At 49.4% G+C, this 17,513-nt stretch overlaps 1 protein-coding gene across 1 annotated transcript in view; it reads left to right on the forward strand.

The window, feature by feature from the left end:
* Window positions 1–17,286, forward strand: part of sema3ab (sema domain, immunoglobulin domain (Ig), short basic domain, secreted, (semaphorin) 3Ab) — a 124,716-nt gene extending 107,430 nt beyond the window's left edge. The window contains exons 14-18 of the mRNA XM_055653508.1: window positions 3,546–3,554; window positions 4,907–5,097; window positions 9,258–9,325; window positions 12,044–12,189; window positions 16,338–17,286. Of these exons, the coding sequence (XP_055509483.1) occupies window positions 3,546–3,554; window positions 4,907–5,097; window positions 9,258–9,325; window positions 12,044–12,189; window positions 16,338–16,790 (867 nt within the window). The 3' untranslated portion in view covers window positions 16,791–17,286. The remainder of the gene's footprint in view (window positions 1–3,545; window positions 3,555–4,906; window positions 5,098–9,257; window positions 9,326–12,043; window positions 12,190–16,337) is intronic.
* The last annotated feature ends 227 nt before the right edge of the window (window positions 17,287–17,513 follow it).

Below are 17,513 nucleotides of genomic sequence, written 5' to 3' on the forward strand. Positions count from 1 at the left end.
GCCTGGAGCTATGAGATTGGGTATTCATTGGCGTGCAGGAGTCTAAGGGGTGATCTTATAGGGGTGCACAAATTTATCACGGGAATAGATTGGGTGAATGCACAGAGTCTCTTGCCCAGAGTTGGGGAATCAAGAACCAGAGGTTTAATGTGTAGGAAGGAACTGCAGATGCTGGCTAGACATAATAACCGGAGTAACTCAGCGGGACAGGCAGCATCTCTGGAGAGAAGGAATGGGCGACGTTTCGGGTCCAGACCATTTGAGGTGAGAGGGGAAATGTTTAATCGGAACCTGAGGGTGGTGGGTGTGTGGAACGAGCTGCCAGAGGAGGTAGTTGGGGCTGGGACTATCGCAACATTTAATAGTCTTAAAATATATTTAAAGTTTCTGCTCCACTGCTCCCGTGTGGCAGTGATTCCATAAATTAACCACCCTCTGGTTTGACGAAGTTCTTCCTCATCTTCAGTTTTAAAAGAGCCCCACCCTTAGTCTTCAACACTAAGACACAGGTACATGGATAGGACAGGTTTAGATGGATATGGGCCAATCGCGGGCAGGTGGGACTAGTGTAGATGGGACATGTTATTCGGTGTGGGCAAGTTGGGCTGAAGGGCCTACTTAACCTTTCCCATATGTCAATCCCCTCATTGCAGGAATTAATCACTGCATATCACTCTAAGTATGAATGTACACAGTATTTAATGTGGTCTCACTAATATTCCTCAAGAGTTCCCCCTAGTAAACAAAAGTCCATGTTATTTTGCAATCACTCTAAGTGTAATTATCATTATTCCTCAGTTTTAACAAAAATTTTGGTTAATTAATTTTAAAAATCAACGGAAAATCAATCAGTGAAATTTCCCGCATAATTAGTTACATTATCACTAATGGACCTTAAACAGCAACTTTACTCCCAATTACCCCTCGGTTAAGTTGCCACCAATCACATTCCACGAGGAGTAAACCTTCCTCTCGCTAAATGTGGAAATGAGCAACGGGCTACTAAAGTATGAATTATTACATTCGCCTTCCTGATTACTTCTAACAGCAAGGAGTTACAATTAAACCGGGCAAACTAATACTTAAAACGCAGAGAGTTGTGGACGCAGCCCAGACCATCGCACAAACAAACCAAAACCTCCCTTCCACAGACTCCATCTACACCTCACGCTGCCTCGGCAAGGCCAGCAGCATCATCAAGGACCAGTCACAGCCCGGCCACTCCCTCCTCTCCCCTCTCCCAAGAGGTACAGAAGTGTGAAAACAGGGACAGGGACAGGGATTCAGGGACAGTTTCTTCCCGGCTGTTATCAGGCAACTGAACCATCCTACCATAACTAGAGAGCGGTCCTGAACTACTATCTACCTCATTGGTGACCCTCGGACTATCCTTGATCGGACTTTACTGGCTTTACCTTGCACTAAACGTTATTCCCTTTATCCTGTATCTGTACACTGTGGACGGCTCGATTGTAATCATGTATTGTCTTTCCGCTGACTGGTTAGCACGCAGTGTACTGATTCGGCCATGATCATATTGAATGACGGTGCAGGCTCGAAGGGCCGAATGGCCTACACCTGCACCTAATTTCTATGTGTTTCTATGTACTTGTTCTACGCTGTGATTAAACATCTTCATTTTTCTCACCGATGTCAACACGATTTGTAAGGTATTGCCTGACCCGCTGAGTTAAGCACTCTGTGAAACGTCACCTATCCATGTTTTTGCTGCTGCACCCAGGAACTCCGCATCTGTGAAACGTCACCTATCCATGTTCTACATAGATGCTGCTGACCCGCTGAGTTTCAGCACCAAACAGGTAATGTTCTCCACAGATGCTTCCTGACCCGCTGAGTTACTCCAGCACTCTGTGAAACGTCACCTACCTATCCACAGATGCTGCCTCCCACTGAGACTGCACTGAAACCTGACTATCCATGTTCTCCACAGATGCTTGGCCCCAGCAGCACTCTGTGAAACGTCACCTATCCATGTTCTCCACAGATGCTGCCTGACCCGCTGAGTTATGGTGCTGCAGCATCTATGGAGCGAAGGAAATAGGCAACGTTTCGGTCCGAAACCGTTCTGGAAATAGGCAACGTTTCGGGCCGAAACCCGGAAGGGTTTCGACCCGAAACGTTGCCTAGTTCCTTAGCTCCACAGATGCTGCCTGACCCTCTGAGTTACTCCATCACTCTGTGTCCCTTTTTAAAATAGAATGGAAAGTATGGTGACAATGTTTGGACACTGGCTCAATGGTGTCTTTATGCCATGTCTACCAGATATAGTGACATACATTTTCTGCATACAGACCAACAAGACTATCCCTGTACATAAACACGCTCGTTCTGGTCAGTACAGGACATACACAGCAACTCACTGAGGCCATTTGCACGAGGGGTCATTCTGGCCCCAGTGTAGTTGCCACTGTTGAGCTTCTGCTGTAAGCGTACTTGCGCCCGTGTCCAGTGGCATTGATCCACCAACACCGGCACAACAACCCACTTCTGACACCATGTTGAGCTTCTGCTGTTGCAATAACCAAAGTCTCACACCGTGATTAACATCCAAAGACTTTATTAACGTAACAATGTAGGTAACTTCATATTAGCTCGTTACTCTAAAGGTGAGGGAGCAAAGCAGGGAGGCTTTCTGTTAAATAGTGGGCGAGGCTACAAAGTATGACACTGATCTACATCCTACCTCTGAAAGAGTTGAGCATTTGTACATAGGCCAGAGACAGGGGCGAGCCTGTGGAGATGTATATCAGTGCACTGAAGCACATTACCAATCCATGCGATTTCAGGGATATATGTGATGTGTCCGTGACCGTCTGGTCTATGGCGTCTGCGATGATAAATTACGCGATGAGTTACTGCCGGATGCTGACCTTACTCTAGAGACTGCTGAAAACTGCTGTTGCATTGCTGAATGGCTGACACTCTGTTGCGCTGCACCCCTGGAAGACCTGTGAGGGTCTGTCCTCGCCGGATGATGACTGTGTCTTTAATTCCATCGTCCTGTATGGAGGCCCTGGTTGCCCACACAGTTGCTGACGATCGCTTGCCTCCATCATTAAGCACGGCCGGCCAGACAAACACTACATCGTTCCGCTGCCAGTCCGGCCTTTCTTTGCCATGCTCGATGAGCTAGTACTGCAGGATGGCATTATTGTACAAGGACACAAGGCTGTAGTCCCTGCTTCACTGCACAGCAATATTTTAACGCTGTCCATGCAGGGCACCCAGGCTCTGAAGTTACTGTCCACATGTTTTATTGGCCTGGCATGGCCGAATACATCACCGAGAATGTGTTATCCTGTGTAGTGTGCAACAGCTTGGCACAACATCAACAAAAGCAACCACTTCTTTCACATCCGGTTCCTGTTCTCCCGTGGTCTACGGTGGCAACTGACATATTTGATTGGCATGGCAAGCAGTACCTGGTACTCGTCGATTCGTATTCAGGATGGTTTGACATTGATTTTATTAGCAGCCCCACGAGGTGGTTTCGAAGTTATCTTGCCATTTTTTGGGCCACGGAGCTTCCGGCAATACTGTTATCTATAACGGCAGTCAATTTGCCAGCCAACACTTCAGGGAATTTGCTGCATGCTGGAATTTTCGCCACATTACCAGCAGCCCTGAATATCCACAGTTGAATGGACTGGCTGAGCGGGTTGTCAAGAGTGCCAAACAGGTCATGGAACGTTCACACACAGAGCTAATTCCAATGTGTTCCTGGATCTACTCAACTCCCGCGACCCTATTTTGGGTTCACCTGCCCAACGTTTATTGTCGAGGCAGACCCGGTGCCTGTGGTGGATCAGGTATTAATCCCGCAGGAGGTTCCACCATCGGACGTCCAGTCCAGGTTACAACAAAAGAGTGACATTCACAAACAGTGGTTTGACAAAACAAGTAGCTGCTGCCACCATTGACCAAGGGGCAGGAGGTTCGTTTGCAAACTGACAAAGGCCATGACCGTATCGGTGTAATTTCTGGAACTGCTTTTGAGCCACGCTCATATCTGGTCAGTGCTGATGGCGGCACCTACAGGTGTAACACACAACATTTCCTGCCTATGAATGAGCCAGCACCACCTCTGTATTATCCAGACCGTACAAGCGTACTTGCGCCCATGTCCAGCGGCATTGATCCACCAACACCGGCACAACATCCCACTTCTGACACCATGTTGAGCTTCTGCTGTTGCAATAACCAAAGTTTCACACTGTGATTAAGATCCACAGACTTTATTAATGTTACAGCAGAGGTTACTCTAAAAGTGAGGGAGCAAAGCAGGGAAGCCTTCTGTTAAACTAGTGGTCGTGGCTACAATGTATGACATAACATGAGTGACACTGATCTACATCCACCAAGGCCCATTGCAGCAGCCTCCTCTATTCAGGTCGTCCCGTGACCTCACTCCCTCTCCTCGCCCGGCCATCTCTGGCCCTCATCCCCCCGGGGAGGGGGTGCCTTCCTCAGCCGACCTCGAGGGTGAACTATGCCCTTTGAACCTTACACCCGTGCAAAGCAGACACTTGTAACGGGGAATTGTAGCGGCACGTTGGGGCAGCGGTAGAGGTTTGTAGGTTAATTGGCTTTGTGTAAATGTAGTGTGTGTAGGACAGTGTTAGTGTGCGGGGATCGCTGGTCGGCACAGACTCGTTGGGCCGAAGGGCTTGTTGCCGTGCTGAATCTCTTAACTAAACTAAATTACACTAAACTACACGAAACTAAGCTAAAGTTCTGGTGAGAATGGACGCCCTGCCCTTGTCCCTACGTGGTGTAGAGGGAGGGGGCAGTGTCCACCTGTGTACACCCACCTGTGTACACCCACCTGTGCCCACCTGTGTACACCCACCTGTGTATGCCCACCTGTGTACCACCTGTGTACGACCTGCTCTTTAACCTTTCCCTCATCCACCAACAGCAACAACTGTACCTGGGCTCAGCGCTGGGCGTGTCGCAGTTGCCGCTGCACCGCTGCGATGTTTACGGCCGTGCGTGCGCTGAGTGCTGCCTCGCCAGAGACCCCTACTGTGCCTGGGACGGATCCACCTGCTCCAGATACTTCCCCACTGCCAAGAGGTAAGATGCCTGCACCCCCCCCCCCCCATCGCTGGGGTGAGGGTCAGGGGGGGGGTGGTTGGCCATTATTAGCCGTGACATGAGCTCCCGTCTCCTCTACACGGTCCCTACACTGATCAATGTGATGTAAACTGCAGCGAAATTTACAAACCTTGCGTTGGTTTGATGTTGAATCTGTTCCAAAGTGTAATTCGCTTTTAATTGTACAATTGAGTTTAGTATCTGTCAGTTGTGATGACCGTCAACATGTTGACCAAGGCATTGAGTTACTGCAGCCCTTGTCAGTCACAGAGTGATACAGTGTGGAAACAGGCCCTTCAGCCCAACTTGCCCATGCCGACCAACATGCCCCATCTACACTAGTCACAGTGATACAGTGTGGAAACAGGCCCTTCAGCCCAACTTGCTCATGCCAACCAACATGCCCCATCTACACTAGTCACAGAGTGATACAGCACGGAAACAGGCCCTTCGGCCCAACTTGCCCATGCCGACCAACATGCCCCATCTACACTAGTCCCACCCTGCCTGCATTTGGTCCATATCTCTCCAAACCTGTCCTATCCATGTACCTGTCTAACTGGTTCTTAAACGTTGGGATAGTCCCAGCCGCAACTACCTCCTCTGGCAGCTCGTTCCATACACCCACCACCCTCTGTGTGAAAACGGTACGACTCAGGTTCCTATTAAACCTTTTTCACTTCACCTTAACGTATGTCCTCTGGTTCTTGATTCACCAACTCTGGGCAAGAGACTGCATCGACTCCATCTATTCCCCTCATGGTTTCTCTCAAGCCCCCAATTTCACCGTACCAACGCTGACATCTGCAGACTGGACCTCTGATTTAGAGCTACAATTTAAACTGTAGAGATATCTCAGGGATATAAATATATTGCATGGTAACAGAAAGCAGATGCCAGCAAAGTATTGTCTGAATTACTGGCAATCGGCCGTGAGTGATGCCGGATGTGAGGAAGTTACTCTGCAATACATGGTGTTTCATATAAGCACGGGGATGTCTGCCTCAACACTGCACTGGGGTGGGGCGATCGCAACCTTCACATGGTCTGCCCGCCCTGTTTCGACGAATGCAATCAACCTGGCGTGCACAATCAAATAAGATCAAATAGAACAAGTTGTCCTGCAACTTTAGGCTGTGCATGCCGTACGCAAATGGAACACTGCACTGTTCTACAGGCCTACCTGTACACTACACTACACTACACACACCTGTTGTAGGAGGAACACCTTCACTCCTTGTCCAACTGGCCTCCAGCATCTCTGAAGAAGGGGCTTGACCCAAAATGTCACCCATTCCTCTCACACAGATGCTGCCTGACCCGCTGAGTTACTCCAGCACTCTGTGAAACGTCACCTATCCATGTTCTCCACAGATGCTGCCTGACCCGCTGAGTTACTCCAGCACTCTGTGAAACGTCACCCTATCCATGTTCTCCACAGATGCTGCCTGACCCGCTGAGTTACTCCAGCACTCTGTGCAAAGTCACATATCCATGTTCTCCACAGATGCTGCCTGACCCGCTGAGTTATGGTGCAGCTGCATCTGTGGAGCGAAGGAAATAGGCAACGTTTCGGAGCCGAAACCCTTCTGGAAATAAGCAATGTTTCGGGCCGAAACCCGGAAGGGTTTCGACCCGAAACGTTGCTTATTTCCTTAGCTCCATAGATGCTGCCTGACCCGCTGAGTTACTCCAGCACTCTGTGAAACGTCACCTATCCATGTTCTCCACAGATGCACCCTGACCCGCTGAGTTACTCCAGCACTCTGTGTCTATCTGCAGCTTCTCTGCCTCCTATCACTAGTACAGAGGCCCAGAACGGGGGTGGCACATTGACACAGCAGTAGGGCTGCTGCCTCACAGCGCCAGAAACACAGGTTCTGTACGGAGTTTGTACGTTTGTGACCTGCGTGGGTTTTCTCCGGGTGCTCCGGTTTCCTCCCACACTATAAAGACGTAAAGGTTTGTAGGTTAATTGGCTTGGATAAAGATTGTAAATTGTAGGAGACTGCTAGTGTACGGGGATGGCAGGTCGGCATGGACTCGGTGGGCCAAAGTCCCGCTCCACGCTGTATCTACACATACATCTCTTTCAGCTGGTTTGTTGAAATTGGTCATTTCAGTCCCACAGTTCCAACGTTTGGACAGCATTTGGTTCCCAGTTTAAATCTCTAGCCCAGATTTATACGTCTGGGGGGCATGTAGCCAACAGGTTGTGGGAAACTCATCATAGCTCTATGTGCCGAGGGAGACCCTTCGGCCCTCTGGGATGATGCTTGCCCCTGAGCGATCTCTCCAATTAGTGTCTGTCCTGGCGGCATTCTGCATTAATAATCTTCACAACACAATTCCCAACTCACCAGAAGTAATTTGCATGGAAATTCATTACCCAGGTGAACGTGAATGTTGCAATCGAAAATAGAGGTGAACGTTGTAACAATAGACAATAGACAATAGGTGCAGGTGGAGGCCATTCGGCCCTTCAAGCCAGCACCGCCATTCAATGTGATCATGGCTGATCATCCACAATCAGAACCCCGTTCCTGCTTTCTCCCCATCTACATTGATTCCGTTAGCCCCAAGAGATAATTCTAACTCTCTCTTGAAAACATCCTGTGAATTGGTCTCCACTGCCTTCTGTGGCAGAGAATTCCACAGATTCACAACTCTCTGGGTGAAGAAGTTTTTCCTCATCTCAGTCCTAAATGGCTGGCCCCTTATTCTTTCATTCAGCAAATATTCCTAAAGGTTTTGTGGTGGAATGTAAAGTCAACTCTCGTTGTACTAAAACCAAGGTAGACAAAACTGCTGGAGGAACTGGGTGAGGTGAGGCAGCATCTATGGAGTGAAGGAATAGGCGACATTTCGGGTCGAGACCCTTTAGGCAAACGATGTGACTGGAAATAATCTTTGGTAGAAACGTCAATGAACTTATGGAGCAATAACAGGGTGTGATTTACTCAAGGGTGTCGTTTAGTTTAGAGATACAACGTGGAAACAGGCCCTTCGGCCCATCGAGTCCATGCTAACCAGCGATCCCTGCATACTAGCACTATCCTACACACACGAGGGGCATTCTTCTTACAATTACGCCAAGCCAACTAACATAAAAACCCGCACGTCTTTGGGGTTTTGGGAGGAAACCGGAGCACCCGGAGAAAACCCACGCAGGTCACAGGGAGAACGTACAGACTCCGTACAGACAGCACCCGTAGTCAGGATCGAACCCGGGTCCCCAGGACTGTGAGGCAGCAGCTCTACCCGCTGCGCCACCTTGCCCCCAACGGAAACGTTGATGAACTAATGCAGCCAGCAACAGGATCTGCAGTTTAATGTAACGGAGTCGAGTGTTTCAAGCATAGTTACTGATAATGTACAACATGACCACATGTTTACAGCAGGACAGTACAACGGGGAACGTACTGAGTGTGTCCACTTACACTCATTGGTGAACTGTTAGTCATAGAGTTCTAGAGTCACACATAGTGGAAACAGGCCCTTCACCCCAACTTGCCCACACCGGCCAACATGCCCCATCTACACCAGTCCTATCTGCCTGTCCTTGGCCCATATCCCTCCAAACCTGTCCTATCCATGTACCTGTCCAATTGTTTCTTAAACGTTGGGATAGTCCCAGCCTCAACTACCTCCTCCGGCAGCTCGTTCCATACACCCACCACCCTTTGTGTGGAAAAGTTACCCCTGAGGTTCCAATTAAATCTTTCCGCCCTCACCTTAAACCCATGTCCTCTGGTCCTCGATTCCCCTAGTCTGGGCAAGAGACTCTGTGCATCTACCCGATCTATTCCTCTCGTGATTTTGTACACCTCTATAAGATCACCCCTCATCCTCCTGCGCTCCATGGAATAGAGACCCAGCCTGCTCAACCTCTCCCTGTAGCTCACACCCTTGAGTCCTGGCAACATCCTGGTAAATCTTCTCTGTACCTTCTCCAGCCAAGTGCCAAATGTTTCAGTTTATAACGCAATGACTGGACCAGGAAGAGCTGTCAATGTCAGTGATGTGGTTGGACTGTTTAATTCTCTATGTACTTGCGTGTAAGACTGGTCTCAGCGGCCACACTCAGGCTGTGGTCAGGGGGATATCGGTAACACTGATGCGCATCATTCTTGTTTTAGACGGTCAAGGAGGCAGGACATCAAGAATGGAGACCCCCTCACTCAGTGCTCAGACCAGCATCGCCATGGTGAGTACACTGCACGCATAGCCCATTAGTGATAGGAACAGAATTAGGCCATTCGGCCCATCGGCTTTAGTCCGCCATTCAATTATGGCCGATCTATCTCTCCCTCCTAACCCCAGCCTCAACTATACCTCCTCTGGCAACTCGTTCCATACACCCACCACTCTCTGTGAGAAAAAGGTACCCCTCAGGTTCCTATTAAATCTCATCCCATTCACTTTAAAATAGATCTCCCACTATTGTGATACGAGATCGTGCCGAGCTGCGCTACCATGGGGGAGAGGAGCTGCTCCTTACGCCATTATCATGGGGATTAGAAACATAGGTGCAGGAGTAGGCCATTCGGCCCTTTGATCCAGCACCGCCATTCAATATGATCATGGCTGATCATCCACAATCAGTACCCCGTTCCTGCCTTCTCCCCATATCCCTTCTATGGAATTCTCTGCCACAGAAGGCAGTGGAGGCCAATTCACTGGATGTTTTCAAGAGAGAGTTAGATTTAGCTCTTAGGGCTAACGGAATGAAGGGATATGGGGAAAAAGCAGGAACGGGATACTGAGTGTGGATGATCAGCCACGATCATATTGAATGGCGGTGCAGGCTCGAAGGGCCGAATGGCCTACTCCTGCACATATTTTCTATGTTTCTATGATTCTGTCAGCACTAAGAGCTACATCAAACTCTCTCTTGAAAACATTCTCTTGGATTCATTAACCAGGGCTAACGAACAGCTCACATAATGAGCCCCCAGTCAAGCCTGGACTGTTAATACATCACCAAACCCCAGCAAACATTGATGATGAGGGTCTCACACTATATACAGCGAGGTTGGTGCATGGGTGACCCGTGCACCAAGCTTGTCCTGGGCTCCAGAGAATGGGTGTAGAACTCATGGCCATCACTGGTAATCCTAGCATGGTCTTCAATCCAGTTCAAAGATAAACACAAACGCTGGAGTAACTCAGCGGGACAGGCAGCATCTCTGGAGAGAAGGAATGGGTGACGTTTCAAATCAATTCGAGACCCTTCTTCAGATCCGACCCGAAATGTCACCTATTCTTTCTCTCCAGAGATGCTGCCTGACCCGCTGAGTTACTCAGGAATTTGGTGTCTACCTCCGATTTAAAGCAGCATTTGCAATTCCTTTCAGAGATTTTACACCCCAGCGGTATGAACATGGACCTCCAATTTCAGATCGACCCGAAACGTTGCCTATTCCTTCTCTCCAGAGATGCTGCCTGTCCCGCTGAGTTTCTCCAGCATTTTTGTCTACCTTCCTAAACCCAGTTCAGCTCAGTACAGTTTAGTTTATTGTCCCGTGTACTGAGGTACAGTGAAAAGCTTTTGTTGCGTGCTAACCAGTCAGCGGAAAGACAATACATGATTACAATCGAGCCGTTAGACTGATAAGCTGAAGGGTCCCGACCCGAAACGTCACCCATTCCTTCTCTCCAGAGATGCTGCCTGTCCCGCTGAGTTACTCCAGCTGCAGTTCCTTCCTGCACGATAAGGGAACAACGTTTAATGCAAGGTAAAGCCAGTAAAGTCCGATCAAAGATAGTCCGAGGGTCTCCAATGAGGTAGATAGTTCAGGGCTGATATTTTGTTGTGGGAATAGAGGTTTAAGAGCGTGGAGTGACTGCAATTTGTGACAGACACAAGATTGTGGAGCAACTAGGTGGGACGGCAGGGCAGCATGTCTGGAGAGAAGGAATGGGTGAAGCTTTGTCCTGTATCTATCATCATCTGGTATGGGACATCACTGTGCCTTGGGTAACACTGCCCTCTGCTGGACCGTGTGTCATTGCAACAAACCAGCTCAACATTGGCAATGGCAATGGTTCTGGAGATGCAAGATTTAAAGTCCAGCCAGCACAGCGTGGCGGGTGATACATTAATATTTCAGTGTTGCCTTTCCTACAACATCTGCTGTTATCTGGACACAGAGGTTGCTCAGATACAGGACTGCAGACGGATTTTGTACGTTTGGTGATTGGAGTAGAATTAGGCCATTCGGCCCATTGATTCTATCATGGCTGATCTATCTCTCCCTCCTAACCCCATTTTCCCCATATCCCCTGACACTCGCACTATTTAAGAATCTGTCAACCTCTGCGTTAAAAATACCCATTGACAGCCTCCACAGCCGTCTGTGGCCACGAGTTCCACAGATTCACCACCATGATGGAACCGGGGTCTCTGGCGCTGTGAGGCAGCAACTCTACCGCTGCGCCACCGTACTTGGGAGGAGGGATTCGCACTCACACAGTAATCCTGTACCTACACAACACAACACTCTGGCCAACATTGAAATGGGATCTTTATCCTTCTCTCACCTTGTTGCCACAGACATGTTGGATCCATTCCCACGGAGTTTATCATTCTCGCTACATTGAGGCTACACGCCTTAATTACACGTTCAGCAGCAACTGAGACATGTATGCAATACTTCCCTCAACAAGGGCAGCGTGGAAATTGGAGATGTAATTAGACTGAGTTTACCTGTGAATCCAGGTGTCAGGTGGCTTTGTGGTTGAGGCCAAATACACAGTGTTGGAGAACTCAGTGGGTTGAGCAAGGCAGGTACAGATCAGGAATCCTGGATAAGAGTCGTACAGCATGGAAACAGGCCCTTTGGCCCATCTTGGAACGAGGATGTGTGTAGCGTTTACGTTGCTGACTCTCCCTCTCTCCCTCCCTCTCCCTCTCTCTCTACAGATAATCCACATGAGAGAAACACCATGGAGGCCAGGATCATCTATGGGGTACAGAACAGCACCACCTTCCTGGAGTGTACCCCCAGATCGCAGCAGGCCCTGGCGCTCTGGCACTTCCAGAGGCAGAATGAGGAGCACAGGGAAGAGGTGAGGGTCATGAGGTCATAAATGAATTAGGCCATTCGGCCCATCAAGTCTACTCCGCCATTCAATCACGGCTGATCTATCTCTCCCTCCTAACCCCATTCTCCATTCTCCTGCCTTCTCCCCGTAGGCCCTGACACCTCTTTGCATGCCGGTGTGTCAATGAGACGTTGGTGTGAACACGGGGGGGGGGGGGGGGGGGGGTCACGTTAGTGTGGCAATGTTGTGAGGTTGATGCACGCCAGTGTGAGATTAGTGTGACAATATTGTGGCACTTAGTTCACATTACAATCGAACAGCACGGAAACAGGCCCTTCGGCCCAACTTGCCCATGCCGGCCGACATGCCCCATCTACACTAGCCCCAGCTGCCTGCGTTTGGCCCATGTCCCTCCAAACCTGTCCTATCCATGTACCTGTCTAACTGTTTGTTAAATGTTGTGATAGTCCCAGCCTCAACTACCTCCTCCGGCAGCTCATTCCATACACCCACCGCCCTCTGTGTGAAAAAGTTGCCCCTCAGATTCGGATTAAATCTTTTCCCCCTTCACCTTGAACCCATGCCCTCTGGTCCTCGATTCCCCTACTCTGGGCAAGAGACTCTGTGTGTCTGTCTACCCGATCTATTCCCTTCATGCCATGCCAAGGGCTATCTCCAGTGTGCTGTTCATGATGATTGTGTGACTTTAATACAAACAATATAACGAGATGTAAGTGTGGAGAAAAAGCCCGGCCAGATCATTGTGATTCTAGCGTCTAATTGGTGTCATCTGATTATGCTTCATATGTTTGGTTAGAGATGCAGAGCGGAAACAGGCCCTTCGGCCCACCGAGTCCGTGCTGACCAGCGATCCCCGCACACTAACACTAGGGACAATTTACAATTTTACTGAAGCCAATTAACCTACAAACCTGTACATTGTTCGGGTGTGGGAGGAAACCAGAGCAAACCCACCACAGGTCATGGGGAGAACGTGCAAACTCCGCATAGACAGCACCCATAGTCAGGATGGAACCTGGGTCTCTGGCGCTGTAACATTAGAGTGATCTAGTAGTGATGTCTGTGTGTCAGTGGGCTGATGGAGTGTGATGTTAATGGATCAGTGGTTGACACTGGTGTGGCAGCAGCAGCCCACACTCAGCGGGTCAGGCAGCATCTGTGGAGAACATGGATAGGTGACGTTTCACAGTGCTGGAGTAACTCAGCGGGTGCAGCAGCATCTATGGAGCTAAGGAAATAGGCAACGTTTCGGGCCGAAACCCAGAAGTGTTTCGGCCCGAAACGTTGCCTATTTCCATAAGGATTTCGGCCCCGAAACGTTGCCTATTTCCATAAGCATTTCGGCCCCGAAACATTGCCTATTTCCTTCGCTCCATAGATGCTGCTGCTCCATAACTCAGCGGGTCAGGCAGCATCTGTGGAGAACATGGATAGGTGACGTTTCCGGTCGAGATCTTTGCCCAGACTGAGAGTCTCCAGCAGTTTCTGAAGCTAGTTGTAAGAACACAGAACTGGTGTGAAGGGTAGCCTGTGTCTCGGTGATAGAGCGTGGATTATGGCAGAGATATCACGTTACAAGAAGTATTCATATCAGCAAAACAAACCTAGCTCTGGGGACATCTGCTTTGAAGAACAATGCAACTTTTATATTTCATTGATGTTCTCTGCTCAGTCTGCAAACGTCTGCAGTTTTGTTTGCAGTTTCCTTCCTCCAGTGTGTTTGTTCCGACTGTGAATGACTGTGATACTCCCAGCCCAGCGTGGTGTGGGACTAAGGGAAACTTGAGATCAGACGCAGTTTGATTAGTACGGATGTCAGGGGTTATGGGGAGAAGACGGGAGAATGGGCTTGAGAGGGAGAGATAGATCAGCCATGAATGAATGTCAGAGTAGACTTGATGGGCCGAATGGCCTAATTCTGCTTCTAGATCTTGTGGGCGGCACGGTGCTGCAGCGGGTAGAGCTGCTGCCTCACAGCGCCAGAGACCCGGGTTCCATCCTGACTACGGGTGCTGCCTGTACGGAGTTTGCACGTTCTCCCCGTGACCTGCGTGGGCTTTCTCCGGGGGCTCCGGTTTCCTCCCAAAAAGACGTGCAATTTGGCCGGGCCAAGCTGGCCATTGGCGAGAAACGGCGCCAGGCGGAGGAGCGTTCTGCCCGAGCCGGATACTTGCCCCTTTACCGTGGTACGTCTGCCCGCACCTGGGTGGTGTTGGAGAGGGGGGTCTGTAATATGGTGGTGGGTGTGGGGTCTCCACCGTATCATGTTGGTATTTAAATAAATCATTGTTTGATACAAAGAACCAAAGACGTGCAGGTTTGGCAGTAAATTGGCTTTGGTTTTGTTGTACATTGTCCCTGGTGTGTGTAGGGATGTCAGTGTGTCAGTGTGTAGGGATCGCTGGTGTGTGTAGCATAGTGTCAGTGTGTAGGGATCGCTGGTTGATGCAGCTTGGTCGGTCAAGGACCTGTGTGTGTGTGTGTGTCTACACTAACCGTGTGAGCTAATGACTGTGTGTGCTGTATCTACACTAACGGTGTGAGCTAATGACAGTGAGTGCTGTATCTACACTAACGGTGTGAACTAATGACAGTGAGTGCTGTATCTACACTAACAGTGTGAACTAATGACAGTGAGTGCTGTATCTACACTAACCGTGAACTAATGACTGTAGTGCTGTATCTACACTAACCGTGAACTAATGACTGTGAGTGCTGTATCTACACTAACAGTGTGAACTAATGACTGTGAGTGCTGTATCTACACTAACAGTGTGAACTAATGACAGTGAGTGCTGTATCTACACTAACCGTGAACTAATGACTGTGAGTGCTGTATCTACACTAACCGTGAACTAATGACTGTGAGTGCTGTATCTACACTAACCATGAGCTAATGACAGTGTGTGCTGTATCTACACTAACACTGTGTGAACTAATGATAGTGAGTGCTGTATCTACACTAACTGTGAACTAATGACTGTGAGTGCTGTATCTACACTAACACCGTGAACTAATGACTGTGAGTGCTGTATCTACACTAACACCGTGAGCTAGTGATAGTGAGTGCTGTATCTACACTAACACTGTGTGAACTAATGATAGTGAGTGCTGTATCTACACTAACGGTGTGAGCTAATGACTGTGAGTGCTGTATCTACACTAACTGTGAGCTAATGACTGTGAGTGCTGTATCTACACTAACTGTGAGCTAATGACTGTGAGTGCTGTATCTACACTAACACCGTGTGAGCTAATGATAGTGAGTGCTGTATCTACACTAACGGAGTGAGCTAATGATAGTGAGTGCTGTATCTACACTAACCGTGAGCTAATGACTGTGAGTGCTGTATCTACGCTAACAGTGTGAACTAATGATAGTGAGTGCTGTATCTACACTAACTGTGAGCTAATGACTTTGAGTGCTGTATCTACACTAACGGAGTGAGATAATGACAGTGAGTGCTGTATCTACACTAACTGTGAACTAATGACTGTGAGTGCTGTATCTACACTAACACCGTGAGCTAATGACTGTGAGTGCTGTATCTACACTAACACCGTGAGCTAATGACTGTGAGTGCTGTATCTACACTAACACTGTGAGCTAATGACTGTGTGTGCTGTATCTACACTAACACTGTGAGCTAATGACTGTGAGTGCTGTATCTACACTAACACCGTGAGCTAATGACTGTGAGTGCTGTATCTACACTAACCGTGAGCTAATGACAGTGAGTGCTGTATCTACACTAACACCGTGAGCTAATGACTGTGAGTGCTGTATCTACACTAACACCGTGAGCTAATGACTGTGAGTGAGTGCTGTATCTACACTAACCGTGAGCTAATGACAGTGAGTGCTGTATCTACACTAACACCGTGAGCTAATGACAGTGAGTGCTGTATCTACACTAACACCGTGAGCTAATGACTGTGAGTGCTGTATCTACACTAACCGTGAGCTAATGACAGTGAGTGCTGTATCTACACTAACCGTGAGCTAATGACTGTGTGTGCTGTATCTACACTAACACCGTGAGCTAATGACAGTGAGTGCTGTATCTACACTAAACGTGTGAGCTAATGACTGTGAGTGCTGTATCTACACTAACCGTGAGCTAATGACAGTGAGCGCTTCCTCGCTACAGGTGGGCACAGGTGATCGTGTTATCCAGACAGACCAGGGTCTACTGTTACGGAGCCTACAGAGGGGGGATGCAGGGACCTACACGTGCCGCAGTGTGGAACACGGCTTCATGCAGACCCTGCTGAGGGTGACGTTGGAGATCATTGACACTGAACACCTGGAGGAGCTCCTGCACAAGGTGGAAGTGGAGGCCCCCAGGGGCAAGGAGGGCCACGCCATCAGCCCCGCCATTCAGAAGGTTTGGTACCGAGACTTCATGCAGCTCATCAATCACCCGAACCTCAACACCATGGACGAGTTCTGCGAGCAGGTTTGGCGCCGGGATCGGAGGCGGCGTAAACAGGGTCTGCCCCACACGCCAGCACACGGCAACAAGTGGAAACATCTACAGGAGAACAAGAAGGGTAGGAACAGGAGGACCCATGAGTCCGAGCGTGCACCCAGGAGCGTCTAAACCAACGCGCCCATGACCAACCATCAAACCTGATGCAATACATACATTAACTCGGCCATTGCTTTGTGTGGATGTTGACAAGTGTACAGGATACTCACCAGAAACAAACAAAACCATCTTCCACTCATCATTCTTTATGTTCCTGCAGCACAAAAGGTGATTTCAGTTGGACTGCCTCAACCTGACTTGCAACAACTGACTGGAACTGGCCATCTGGGCTTGGGATGAGTAGATTTGATGGGCCGAATGGCCTCATTCTGCTCCTTCAACTCATGAACTCCAGGCTGGGCACAGTCAGAATGTGTTCATAGCTTATCGCCACATCCACGTTCTTGTGACTTAGACCATCCTAAACCAAGCCCGCTCTTGTTCAACGATGCAGTGTGTGTTGACAGTCGAGACCCAGATACGGCTGGGCTGTGGTGTCAGTAATATGTTCGCTCTGCTGTGAACTCATATCCCCTCCCCACTCCCAACCCCACCTGCCCCCTCCCCAAACCCCCTCCCCTCCCCCCCCCCACCCCAATCTCAACCCCCAACCCCCTCCCCCCACCCCCCAACCTCCCCCCCCCCCCCTCCGCAACCCCAACCCCCAACACCAACTCCCTGCTCTCTCCCCCAACCTCAACTCCCCCTCCCCCCTCTCCTATCTCCAACCTCCCCAGCAACTCCCTCTCCTCCCCCAACCTCCTCCCCCCCTCCCCCCCTCCCCTCCTCAACCCA

This window comes from Leucoraja erinacea, chromosome 22 (genome assembly GCF_028641065.1).
Source record: "Leucoraja erinacea ecotype New England chromosome 22, Leri_hhj_1, whole genome shotgun sequence".
Classification (NCBI taxonomy): domain Eukaryota; kingdom Metazoa; phylum Chordata; class Chondrichthyes; order Rajiformes; family Rajidae; genus Leucoraja; species Leucoraja erinaceus.